We start from the raw sequence: 13,639 nt of genomic DNA on the forward strand, positions 1-13,639 counted from the left end.
TGTGAGAGAGAGAGAGAGAGAGAGAGAGAGAAGTAAAATAAAGCAGGTGGGCATAGTGCTCTTGTTGTCATGTTGAGCTTAATCATGTCCACATGAGCCCAAAGCGCAAACAAAATTTTGTGGCATGTGCATTTATTAAGGTTAGATCACTGCCTGTGACCAGCTATGGGAAACACAGACCTGCTTCCACAAAAGGTGATGCAGCCTCTCTTACTTGAATTTAATTGGTTTGAAGTTTTTCTACTAGAAGCAGGTTAGCATGAAAGGCGAACGTCCACTGAAGGCCAGTCTCACTTAAATGCATTGCTCTATAATGCAGTGCAAACCAGTGTGCAGGCAGAGCCTCTTTTCCTGTTTTCCCATGCCTTGTCTTCCTTCTGCAGTCTTTTCCAGGTGGCTGTGCCAATCCTTTGTCCTGAATTTGGGTTGTTCCCATTTCAGTTTGTGTCAAGCAGACAGTGCCAGTGCCTGGCCTATGTCTGCTGATCTGTCCTGGCTGCCTACTTGTCTTGGCTGCTGTTTCATTTGATATATCAAGGGTACTCAGCCTTACGTGTGTTATGTGTCTGTTCTGCTTCCCTGTAGATATTATTTTCATGCCAAGATTGAGGGCAGGAAACTAATTTAGTTTGATTTAGTGTTTTTAAGAAGTAATGGAAAGCAAAACTGGCTTTAGCCCATGTTGTGGTGCTTTGCATCCTACACTGCTCCATAAGGCAGCTAGACTTTACAGCCTGTCCTATGTCCCTCCTCCTATTAATCCAATTACTTCACAGTCATTTATATCATTTTGTAAATGCTAGGGTGAAAGATAACAACTCCAATAGTAATTTCTTTCCTCTTTAGTCTTTCTGTATATGCTGGCAAGATTGACACTGTCTCATAAACCGTAGATAAGAGAGATTTAATTTGCAAGCTAAACTTCTTATTGATTTAAGTCAGCTCTTAGACACTGCTGATGACTTGAAGAACAGAAAGCTCTTTTTGATCCTAGTGAAAGTGATAAATCATTAGCCAGGCCAAAAGAAGAGTGAACCTGAAGCAGGAAAGGGCCACTATGACGGCCCAGAGTTTATACTATCGGTCTGTTCTCCTTGGGAAGCAGAGTCTCCACAGCTCTGCCATTCACCTGACTTTGCTTACAGAACATATCACTGGAGTAGAGAGGAGACCAATTGCATACAATTACTCAGCCTCCTAGAAATTGTACAATACAAGGAGTAGGACATTTGGAGCCACTGACCTGCTTTCTTGCTTGCCTGTGCAAGAACACTGTGAATTCAGTTTTGCTCAAGAAGGCTGTAAGATGCTACATACTAACAAACTTCCAGAAAAAGTAATTCAACACTGGTGTGCACGGCAGAGCTGGGAAACAGTATGAGGAGAGAGGTGTGCTGTCTTAGAGGATGCTTGCTGAGCTCGTTTAGCTTGGAGAAGTGAAGGCTCCAGGGTAACTTCATTGCTGCCTTTCAGTACCTAAGAAGAGCTTATAAACAGGAGGGAGACCATTTTTTACACTTTTCTTTTTTTTTCTTCTTTTTTTGCCCAGAGAAGCTGTGGGTGTCCCATCCCTGGACATGTTCAAGGCCAGGTTGAATGGGGCCCTGCGCAGTCTGAGCTGGTGGATGGCAAAGCTGCCCATGGCAGAGGTTCAGACTGGGTGGGCTTTAAGTTTTCTACCAACCTAAGACATTTTATGATTGTGTGATTCTTTTAAAAGGGTACACATTGTGGCAGTTTGCTGAGTAATGAGAGCCAGGCAGGTTTCTTGGACAAGAAAAGGCTGAGAGTGATGAAATACAGAGGTGCTTCTCTTATGCTTATGCTAGAGCTCAGCTGGTGCCTGTAAGGGAGAGGCCAAAGGAGGCATGGACTCTCCAAGGACGTTATCCCCATCCTTCCCATCTTTTTTGCAGCACTGACAGCTGTCTTGATTCTTCAACGCTTCCTCCTCAGCTCTCTGGCCTCACCCTGCCTCTGCCTTTCCCATGCTACTAGGCCAGCAGCTTGGCCTGGGCATTCGTTTGCCTTCTGCAGGATGCAAGACTCAAATCACCCTCATATGCTGAGGAGCCTTAAACCAGGCTGGAGGTGGTTTCAAAATCAATACAGCTCTAGTTGCAGCTGGGCACAAGAGCAAAAATCTTGTTAGCATGAACCATATCTCTAAGGATGCAAATGAAGGACATAAAGCTGAATGTGGCAAGGGGACGAGCTGAGTGGAGTTTCTGTTACAGCTTTGAATGCTAATATAATACCGTGTTTTCAGTGAAACTGGAAGACGTTTTTTTATAAATGTGTGTTTCCTTGTCCCCTACCATTTTCCAGGGGACAGAGATATTTTCCTTTGCCATGCAGTTTCTCCTAAGGAAAATGAAATACATCACAGGGCAAGTTCTGTGACAAATGGTTTCTAGTCTATTTAGGCACCTCTGCCCTCAATTCATTCCTGTGCTTGTTCATGCTGGATCGAAGAAACTGTACCTTTCCACTCTATTTTTGAAGAAGACTACTTTAGGTCACTTGGTATTTTTTATGTCTAAGTTTCAGAGACCAGGATTAATCTATCTCATTAGCTTTTGGCTTGTTAATTTTAAACATTTTACTATTTTAGTCTAAAATGTAAGCTTCATATTATCTGTGGTAAATCATTTATTGGTCAACTTCTTAGCATTGTGCTGAATGTATCAGAAAAGTTCTGAAATTAACAGGTCTGGAATCTGTGAAGGACATGAAGTCCTTAGCGAGCAGACTAGCTTATTGTAGTTATTATTATAATACCTTCCTATTATATACTTGTTAGCACTTAAAATTTTATGTCCTGTCAGAAAGGCTATGTTGTCATTTTAACCTTCTGGAAACCAGACTGAGTTTGAATTGAAAATGATGCTCTCTTTTCCCTTAAAGCGTCTCACATCTTTTTTGCTATACGTGGGCAATTATTCTAGAAGAAAACTTGTATTGTATACACAGAACTTTGACCTGAGCAACTGATTTTGAAGCTGATCAGCTATTATAACAACAGTGAAAAATAACTTTGCCTTTGCTTTTCAGAATAAAGTGTGACTTAACTTGCCCTCTATTTCTCTCTTTCTTTCTTTTTATCTAGTTTGAAGAAAACATTCTGGATGCTTGCCTTTTCCTGATGGACAAGGCAGAACTGGAGTTGTCTGGGCGTGGAAACCCAATCAAAATCTGCCGTGTTGCCTCTGCAATGGTATGCAATAGATGCCCAGGATGTGTCAGAAGTGACTCTCTAATCAAAGTCAGGCTGGTTTAACGGTCTCTGTGCCCTCACGTCCTCACTGTGGCAAGTGCCAGATCTTTTATCCATTCTGACCTCTGGGATCTGGCACTTTATTTTATTCCACTAAAGGTGGAATCTTTATGTCAGTTCAGCATCCTGAGAGTGGGGCCTCATTGGCATTTTAAATGTTGCACTTGCATGCATGCTAGCATTTTTTATGACACTGTGCTTATTGTTTGGTAGCTGAGATTATTGAGGAAGCTATTTCTTTCATGGATGGTGAGGCACCCATGATGGGTGAAATTTGGGATGAGGAACTGAGAGACTTTGAGATTTGCCTAACCTCAAGGGCCTTAAGACACTGCAAAGCCCTTATTTTCAAGCCTCAGATGGCCTCCATAAGCTGACACCATTTATGTAAGGTACCTTGGCTCCAGGAGAAAGCGGTAGGAGACCTGAGCTCTTAAGTACAGGGCCCACATAACTTTCCATACCCAGAATGGAAGTGCCCAAAATTTCCAGAAGCAAAGGATAGGGAGAAGGCTTCCTGCATCTTAATTCCTTTCAGCTGTCAGGCATCAGGAGTCTTACTGTGTGTGTAACAGCAGTGTAACCCCATCTCTAATATTCAAGCTGGAAGACTCATCCAGGATGAGTCCACTCCTGTCTGCCTTTTGGAGGTCTGAACTGATACCTTCTGGTTCCCAGAACAGTAAGCTGGTCACTGAGCTGTTATCATTAGATGTTCTCCCAGGCCAGCTGCTAAAAGAGTCTCCACAAACCATGACCACTGCAGATGACCCACTTATTACAGCATTTACCCAGATTGTAGGAGAATTAACTCTTTGTCTTAGATAACATTGAAGCAGGATGTCTAGCCTCTCAGTTAGTGCCATATGATGAATTCTGTGTAACACAAAGTTAAGTAGGATAGCTTCAACAAGGAAGATTGAGATCAGCTCTACTTCCCTATTTTGTTTTGGCCTTCTGACTATTTCTTTTACTCTGGACATTAGAAATGTGGCTTCCGACAGAAATAAGAACTGAATGTGGTTCCTTTACAATTGCTGCATTCATCACTGGTCTCTTAAAAGGTCCCTCATGCAGATTCCCTGGTAACCCTATGAGCAGAAGAACATAATGTTATGAACCCTAAAAGGGCACACGTTTTGAGCCATTTTATGTAGGTGGAGAAGTTTCCAGTTGGAAATGTGGGAGTCAGTGGATTTCAGGTATCTGAAGGATTAGGCCACAGCTGGGTGGGAGTTCTAGTCATCTGAAATCTGAACAGCAGTAAGAAGTGAACAAGAGGTACCGAGGCCTCACCTGAGTTCCTTACCTTCATTCCTGTTCAAGATGTTATGTGATAGAGCTGAGCTTGTCTGGGGAGCTGCCCCGATGCTGTAATTTTTCTGAAGCTTCCTAAAGCTCCAAAGCAAACAGAGTTGCCCTCCTTCTTCCACTCCTTACAACAAGCAGAGAGCCTAAAGATCGAAATGCTGTCCTGTCCTTGAAGTGCCTCTTTTTTTGGCATGTTTTCCACAACAGTGAGAGATGGGCGCAACCCCTTAACCCTTTGGTTATGACTCTGAATACTTATCTCATTCAGTCCTTGGGTTCACAGGAAGTCGATTTTCTAATTATAAAACAGTAGTTAATCCATCCAAAAGCTTTTAAATGAGAATTGTGATTTATTTGGCTGGCATGTAGCTGTTCCACATTAACATAATTAAAAGGTACAGAGCGAATGAGCTTTTTGCACAGCCTCAACTGGTTTGGTTCAAATTGCAGCTTGGAGATGTATTGCTCGTTAATGCCTATCAGTATAGCCATTAGTCAGCAAAACTCCATGCTTTGTGTAATCTTGCCAAGGGAAAACCTGCACAGAATATTCCTTCTTGTTTTCACATGTGCTGGACTGAAGAAATTAGTTTCCACTCTAAAAATAACAGTGGACTGATTCTTCTCTCTGTCCACTGTAAATTGGGAGTGATTTTATTAAAATATCTGAGCTGGTACAGGGAGAAAAACAGATGATGTTAGGAAGGATGTTGATTTAACATTTCTGAGGCTTGTTTTTGAATTTAAAACTGATTGTGTTTATTAAAAATACATAGCAATGAGCATGTATAGTGTTAATAAAATGTACTAAAGTAGCAACATGAATGCTCATTGTGGTGATTTAATTTCACTATTATTTTTAAGTGCCTGACCTTGATTCAAAATTATTCAGTGATGGCGAATCCACCACGGCCCTTAGCAAGATTGTTCTGTTCATCTCCTACCTTCATAATTAAACATTTCTGTGTTATTTCCAGCCTAAATTTAGCTATATTCAGTCTCTCTTGTCCTATCTTGGTCTGCTGGGTTAAAAAGTTCTTTATAATTCAGCTTCTGACACCCCTTAAACTCATTTCTGTTGTCTGCAGATCAATTCCAAGGACGATAATGGTGTTTTGGCTGGATCATGGGACAATCTCTATGCTTATGGCGTCCCACCTTCAGCCTGGACGGGAAGTGTGGACATCCTCTTGGAATATTACAGTTCTAAGCAGCCAGTGCGATATGGACAGTGCTGGGTCTTTGCTGGTGTCTTCAACACATGTAAGTATCAGTGAGAAAAGCTTCATGCTGCTATACAATTCTTACACAGCAGAATGAGCTTTTCGGTTAAACTAGCTAAAATTGTTCCTGGCTCTGTGATGATCAGGAATAAATGGTAGAGATACTTAAAAATGCATGGCCAAAGAGACTCAATAGCTGCACTTCCAGAATGATATACTAACTATTTATTTGTACAGAAAAATGTATTTATTGAATCACGGAGATTAAATTTGCGGTGAGAAAGTTAGTCTTTTGGTATGTTCTCCCTTTTCTGTTAGGAAATGCGCAACTTAAAACTATTACTCAATATGGGGTATTTTGAAGGCATTTTTACCTCAGAAAGGCTGAACTTTCTATTTGACAAGGGATGTTTTTAGCAAGACTAATATGTACTGTCCCAGCACCTACCTACTGGCACTTTAAACACTTCCTATGGAATTTTTGAGCCAGATCATTGAGGAAAATTCTGGCCTGTTTTATGAATTATCTGGCATTACAAGGTTAAATCTTAATAAGTTTGCTCAAACTAGAACAAATGTATTCCAACGCTGCAGCAAAAGAGACATTTCAGGTTTTAAAACCGAGTAGGGAAAGCAATGCCGAGTTGGTCTATTTTTTTTTAATTGTCTAGCACTTGCTAACAGCATCATCCCAAATGAATACTCCCTGAACACTGGAACACACTAAGGTATAATAGTGGTAAAGAAAGACAGTGTTAATGTAGAAGATACGTTTATACAGACAATGGGGACAAGACATTGGGAGCAATGCATGTGTAAAAAGCTCTTTGCTAATATAGAGCCAAACAGTTCCTTTGCTTATGGGAAAAGCCAATAGAAGAAAATAAAAGTGAGTCTGGCTTAAACATAGTGATCTCCCCTTGAGGCATTTACAGCTCATGTATTTAAGTGTCAGCTGGGGAGGCACCAGATCAGCCTAGGACCAAGGGGATACATGGGCATTTTTGCAGGCTTGGACACTACTTTGCATTAAGTACTTCTCAGCCACAGCTGAAGGTTGAAGCTTTGCTTCTTGTATTTAAGATGTGAAAAGAAACTTCCAGACAAACTGCCCATGAAAACTTACCTTTTCCATCCCTCTGTTACGTGTTGCTGTCTTCAGAAATAGCATCGTACTTTTCTTTACATTGTACTTTTAACAAAAATGAAGGAGATTAATCACCCATCTTCTGCAGCAAACATGGAAGTTAAATAATTAACAACATGTTGCAAGTCTGGCTCTTTATCTTTGGGCAGCCCTAGGTATCTTTGTATTTTCACTTTATTTTTGCCTGTTCCATATATTCCATATTATATTATTATATATATGTTCCATATATATCCGTATATTTCATTCAATGCATAGTTTTCCTTCTGCCCAGGTAACAGAATTTTGTAACTCATTTTAGTTACCTGAGGTAGATCAAGAGCTATTCAAAACAGTAGGGACCTCAGAATAAAGCTCTATTCTGACCACCTATCCTTCTGCTGGCACACGCTTCTCACAGCTCCGGGGGAGGATTCCATTTCAGGTTTCTCTGCTTCTCTTTCATATATCTGGAGAGGTTTGTGCTTTGATTTAGGGAGACTCTGGCAGGTACTCTATCCTTTGACATATGAAATAGTTCATTTTATTTCTGGTGCCATGGGAATATCAATCCATCCAGAGAACCTCAGAGATGTCTACTTCCTTCTTTGCCTGAGGTCGTATGGTCTGTACTTGATACTCCTCCATCTCTGCACAACACAGGTGTTCAGAAAGGCCCTTGCAAACGTTTCTTATAGATGCAGTTCATCATAGTGACTTTCAAAGGCCACTTTCTCTCGCTGACAGTGCTTCTTCTGTCTGTCCCTATATCCCAAACATACGGGTTCTCCTATTTTCCCCCTGCCCTGGCCCAGGATCTCTGTTACACGGTATTTTGCCTGTAGGCCTCTGTGAAACTGGGGCAATGCCATGGAAGTCTTGAGCCTACTGTGTTAAATGGAAAGGCATATTTATCAGGAGCAAAATTAGATTCAGTTTGCTGACTACTTTAGTCAAGCCAGAGACCTGGGACTTCATACTGCGAGTCTTACTGAACTATAAAGTTTGTTGAGCATTATGAAATTAAAACATTGTTCAGTGGCTAATCTGTTGCATAGCCATTTACATGTCCAGCTGCTGACCACTCCAGAGAGAGGACAGCAAAGGCCTAAACAAACATGCTGAACTTAAAGTATTGTTTTAAGTTGTAGTTTGCATTTTTTTTCAGCTGCCAATGTTTTATCATTGTGACCAGTCCAGCTTTCCAAGGTTACTATTTTGTAAACTCTGAATAGTCATCCATTAAAAATGCTAAAATGTTCTGAAAAATGCTCATTAATCTTGAAATTGTCAGACAAATTATTTTCAATGAGCTCTGATGGCTCATGTGGTGGAAACCTGGGAGCGCGCTTGAATTAAGTTTAATCAATAGGTACATATGGTATTGGATGCATTCAGGTAATTTTTCATCCAGTAACTTGAAATGAATGTGCAGTGCTACTCTGTATTGAGAGTCACAGTAGTGACACTAATGAATATACAAAACCAAGCAGTAGCAGAAAGGGTTGTTCAACACTGCAACGTTGGAACTATTTAACAACACAGTTTTTGACCAAAATGTTTCCCATCTCCAAAAAAAGTCCTTTTTTTCTGCAGAACCATGCTGGCTCCTAAATCAGAACCCAGGATCTTTTTTTGAACAAAAGTCACAGCATGTCATCTGGACAGGCTGAGATGATATGTCACCCTGTGTCTCCACTTCCCTCTTGGATTGTGTTCCATGTCTACCAGCCAGAGTGCACCACAAACACAGAAGTTTAGTGACTCACTACTGCACTTCAGATATAGCCATAGCTTTTCCATGTGCCCCAAATTCACCTCTTGTCAACTGAGGGCAAGTGTTGTCAGCTACATTGCGGTGGTTTGAAATTTAGGGGTGGAGAACATTTTTTTTTTTATCCTCCTCTTTAAGATCCTTTATGGGAAGAGACCATTGACTCCAAAGTACTATTGCCTAGAAATCAATACAAATTATGTAATGCATTTTGTTCAGACTCAAACTCTGACATTTCTTTCACAAATAATGCAGTTTTCTCCCTTGTTAGCAATCAGATTCTGCCTTATTGTTTATATTCTCCAGACCCCATCTGACAGCATATTCCAAAACAGGGAAACTCCAAATCAACCAGGAGACATTTTGTGTTCATCTTCATTTTAGCATAGTTTCTCTTAATTCTCCTGGCTTACTGATAATAGGAGTCCTAATGTATTTTGCATTCCACGGAACTTCAAAATTATTTTTCTTCATACCACATTTGATCTATTCCATCCAGATTTGCCCTGAAAAGCTGCCGTGTGGTCAGAATCGGTAACTGGCCAATTAAGCAATTGTACCACCATCTTGAGTGCTCAGTCAAATTTGGGAACCAAACAAAATGTTTAACATATTCTATATAAAGAAAGATAGAAATTATTTGGGCTGATTTGGCTGAGTTTTCCCATTTTACTCCTATTATTAATATTTTCTCTTTACTCATCCTGTTATCTGTGAACACAGTCCTCATATTTCATTCCATTTCTATGTTTAACACAGTTCTGAGGTGCCTGGGGATACCTGCAAGACTCATTACCAATTATTCTTCTGCCCATGACAACAATGCCAATTTACAGTTGGACTTCTTTCTGGATGACGAAGGGCAGGTGGACAACAGATTGACTAAAGACTCTATCTGGTGAGTTTTCCTGGCAAATGACTTTAATATGCCAACTATGTGCATAGTAAAAAACATAACAAGAAATGTATGTGGTTTATTTATTTCTCTTTTCAAGAAAGAACATTGCTAGCTTGCAGAAAACACAATGAACTGATGATAGGATGATGAATTTGAAGTGCTTGTCATTTAAAAAGACAAGCTGTAGGAGATCTATGAGATCACTACTAATATTACCATTTAGTAGTGTATATTTCAGTGCACTGAAGAAAAGTTGACATGTATTTGTACTCCTTAGGGCCAGGCTGGTTCCCAATAATGGGAGAAGGTGGTAGATTGGGCACTTCCATCAGTTTTGAGCCAAGTTCAAAGAGATACCTCAATATCTACAGAAAAACAAACTTCTTGTTTTAATTCCACCTAATTCTTGTATTTGTAAGATGTTTTTTTATGTTTTGTACATGCAGTCAGTGTCATAAATGATCCCAAATAATTCCAGTTTGGTTGAAAAAGAAGCAAGCCAAGCTATTTCACGTTAGTGAAATGCTATCACCAGATTTATAAAAAGAAACATTCCTGTGAACAAGAAATGGACTACGTATTATTTTAGAGAAGACAGTCCTCTACCTTTCTCCTCAAACTCTTGCTGTCTCCTTTCTGACAGGAGAAGTGTAGCACATATTGATTATATGCTCTCTTCAGTAAAAATTATGTGAGGATTATCGGGCCTCAAGCCTTTCCTCCTCAGAGTGAAGCAGTGAATGTGACCTCTGTATATATTGCTATATTCAGGAGATACTTGTCTTATTCAGTGTTAATATACTTGATTTGTGTCAATGATTCCTTCACCTCATCAGCATAGCTACATCAGCTTGTTTCATTAACAACTTAATCCCTGGAAGTCTTTATATTAAAACTGTAATAAATCCATTCTGTGGTGGATGAAATAACTGAACCTGTTGCAGTAACCTCTTTAAGTAATTTCCATAATCTGTTACCAAGACGCAATTTAAGGAAAGCAATTAGGTTCATTTACATCTGAAGCCTATATCATAACATCACAGACAATAGGAGAGGCTGCAAGGTACCTCTGAAGTCTTCTAGTCCAGCTCCCTGCTAAAAGCACAGGCAGCTACAGCTGAATTTGCTCTATCACCTTCCCCGAGATCAAAGTGAGACTGCCAATTTGGTTGTTCCCTGGTTCCCTGGATGTTGCTGCTTCTCTGTCTCGAAGAGAAGGATCGTATTTGCTTTCTTAAATTCCTCAGGAGCCTTCCTCTGTCACCAAGACCTTTCAAAGGCAAATGTGAGTGGCCTCACAGTAACATCAGCCAGCTCCCTCACTGCTCATAGGTCCATCCCATCAGGTCCATGGACTTCTGTGTGGCCACAAAATTTGTTCGCTGCCATGTTTCAGACTCTTCACCATCTTATCTTTTCTTCTACACTTCTCTTAAGCTGATCCATGAATCAGCTCTCACTCAGTTTTGACATTTCCTTGTACTTTCCTATCTTTTCATTTCCCAACTGTTTCCCATGGCTTCTGAAATCAATTCCATATTTTTCCATTCTTTTTGGGCAGGGACAGATCATCTGAAGTCATCCTTGCTCCACTGAAATCCATACTCAACTTCACGACAGTATTTCCTCCCGCCCTCCTGCTTTTCTTTGGCTTGATTACTTTTTGAACTGCCTTGTTCGTCCCTTTTATCCTCCTGATGCATTTATTAATACGTGGTGCACATCACCCTTTAGGCATAAGTTAATATATGTTCCGTACCTTTTTTATTTCTCCTCTGTGTCCTTTCTCTTCATTACTTTGTAACATTCCGTGGTAGCCCACATGCAGACTTTATATGGCTTGTGTCTTAACCTTGATTTTATTTTTTGAAATCTTTTGTTACTGTTTTTTGTTTTGTTTTGTTTTGTTTAAGAGGACAAGCTCAAGGTACTTATAATGATTTTTTAAATGTATTTCTCACTTTTATTTATAATCTCTTGCAAAGTGGTAACAAAGCTATTTTTCTTTATTAATATATCATTTCTATTGCCTCGTACTGCTGAAGCTGATCTGTTTTCAGGTTTTAAATACCATCAGACTTCAGGAATACTTGCAGCCCGGATTTTTAGTCCAATCAATCTCTGAGTGCATGGCTCCTTGTGAATGCTATCTGACATTTATTTTTATTAAAGAGCTTTTTCCCCCTTGGGATAGGAAACAGCAACAACAACAAAACACATAGACAAAATTACACAGACTTCGCAAAAAGTTATTTTTATAAAACTGGCCAGATTTGGGACCCATCAGTACTGCTTCTGTCCCCATACTTTGTTCTCCTTGTCATTGTTAATGATGATATAAAGACACTTAAGGAATACTGCTTTTGGATGGGAATCAAGACTACTCCTACTGTGAAGTCCAAGCAGAATGGTGTCAGTGCCTCAGCAAAACTTGCTTGGAGTCACCCATCCCCATGTGGGTTCCTGTGCTCTGTGGATTGAGCCCTTCCAAGACTTCTGCTCACCTATTCACTTCCTGCTCACTTTTCTCTCTGTGTTATCAGTGTCTCTCTCAAACTTCATGCCCAGGATTATATGCTAATGAAAGAGCAGCAACCGTTTTCGGCATGTGCCTGCCTCATAAGCAATACCAAGTACCCTTCTTAAATTGTCTTCCAGGCATAATATCCACCTGGTCATCTTTTATTAATTTCCCCATTGCTTTGTTTAGTCTATTCGTAATTATCTCTGTAAATATTTAATGGTCACTACATTGATCTGTATAGCCATTCTTGCTTTCTGTAATGTCTCAGGCTTGCTGTAGAATACAAGAAGTACAGATTCAATTTAAGAAATTGTGACTGCAGAGCCAGGTCCTCAGTTGTGCTCACTTCTTCTAGAGCAAATTTTCTGCCACATTTTGGAGAGGGAAATGTTCCCCTCATCCTCCTTTCCTTGACACTCATGTGCTTTACAAACAACGTATTTCTTTTCATTCACATTCAATGTCTTGATGTGCATTTGTTATTTGTGTGGCAGCAGACCTAGAGAAGTTGCTGTCCTGATGTGCTCAACACTACACAAATAAAAAACAGTGAGAAAAGTCCTGTCTCCTGGAGTGAACAGAGAAAAATAAGATAAGATGCTGCATTATCTAATTACAGATTCGAAGCATAGCTGCCATTTTCCCCGTTGTTATCCCCTCTTTGATTTTATCATCTTTCCCCCCTGCCTGCTTTTCAGATTATTCTTTTTTGGAACACAAAGTCAATGACACATCTGAGTTTGATTCAAAGTGGACTTTCAGGGTAGGTATTGTCTCTCTCAGCTTTCAAAAGCCCACCTGCCGTAAAGTGCTCCCCCATCCTCAGGTAGCCCTCAGGTGAGCTCTGTTAGCATGATTCAGCACTGACTACTCTCAGCAGCATCAAAAATTCTCTGAGTATGCGTCATTTTCCTTGAAAAATTCCTTTTTCTGTAGTGGTGCTTCATTAACACTCCTAACTGACAAGTTTTACCCTGATCCAAGCTTTCATTTCCACTTTGAAACGTCTTGTTAGACAAGCCTCAGATCCTTCCGACTCTGCTATGTGGCTGGTTTTCACCTATTATTAATGAAATGGTCAGAGATTAACAGTCCCCATTCCTGTTGCTAATATCACTGTGTGTGCTAAGGGCTATATCAGCAGCTACACTGATGTAATTTTATTCATTTCTGCTGTAGGATATGTATAATTTGAAAGCAAAACTGCCTCTTCTCTACTCTTTCCTTCTCTTTTTTTTTTTTTCTTTCTTTCACTAATGAAATTCAAATGCTTTGCTGCCTTTATGTACAACTCCCATCCTACATGGCCTTTCTTCTTTGCTTGTGCTCTCCCTGAGGCACAGGTAACACTGCAGGAATAAAGTCACAAGATCCATCTTGCCTACTTGTTTGAAACTTCCAGTCCACATTGGGATGATGCTGTAGTATGAGGCCTGCCCCAAAAGTAATGCCTCCTATTTTATTATGTTGGCCCATGACATCAGTAGATGCCAGTGATGTGACAGT

At 40.2% G+C, this 13,639-nt stretch overlaps 1 protein-coding gene across 5 annotated transcripts in view; it reads left to right on the top strand.

Moving 5' to 3' along the window:
• The window catches only part of F13A1 (coagulation factor XIII A chain), a 123,271-nt gene that overhangs the window by 92,546 nt on the left and 17,086 nt on the right, over positions 1–13,639 (top strand). For all 5 annotated transcript variants that reach the window (XM_010708396.3, XM_031552759.1, XM_010708397.3 and 2 more), the window contains 3 exons: positions 3,110–3,217; positions 5,677–5,851; positions 9,471–9,609. In XM_010708396.3, the coding sequence (XP_010706698.1) occupies positions 3,110–3,217; positions 5,677–5,851; positions 9,471–9,609 (422 nt within the window). The remainder of the gene's footprint in view (positions 1–3,109; positions 3,218–5,676; positions 5,852–9,470; positions 9,610–13,639) is intronic.

This window comes from Meleagris gallopavo, chromosome 3 (assembly GCF_000146605.3).
Source record: "Meleagris gallopavo isolate NT-WF06-2002-E0010 breed Aviagen turkey brand Nicholas breeding stock chromosome 3, Turkey_5.1, whole genome shotgun sequence".
Lineage (NCBI taxonomy): Eukaryota > Metazoa > Chordata > Aves > Galliformes > Phasianidae > Meleagris > Meleagris gallopavo.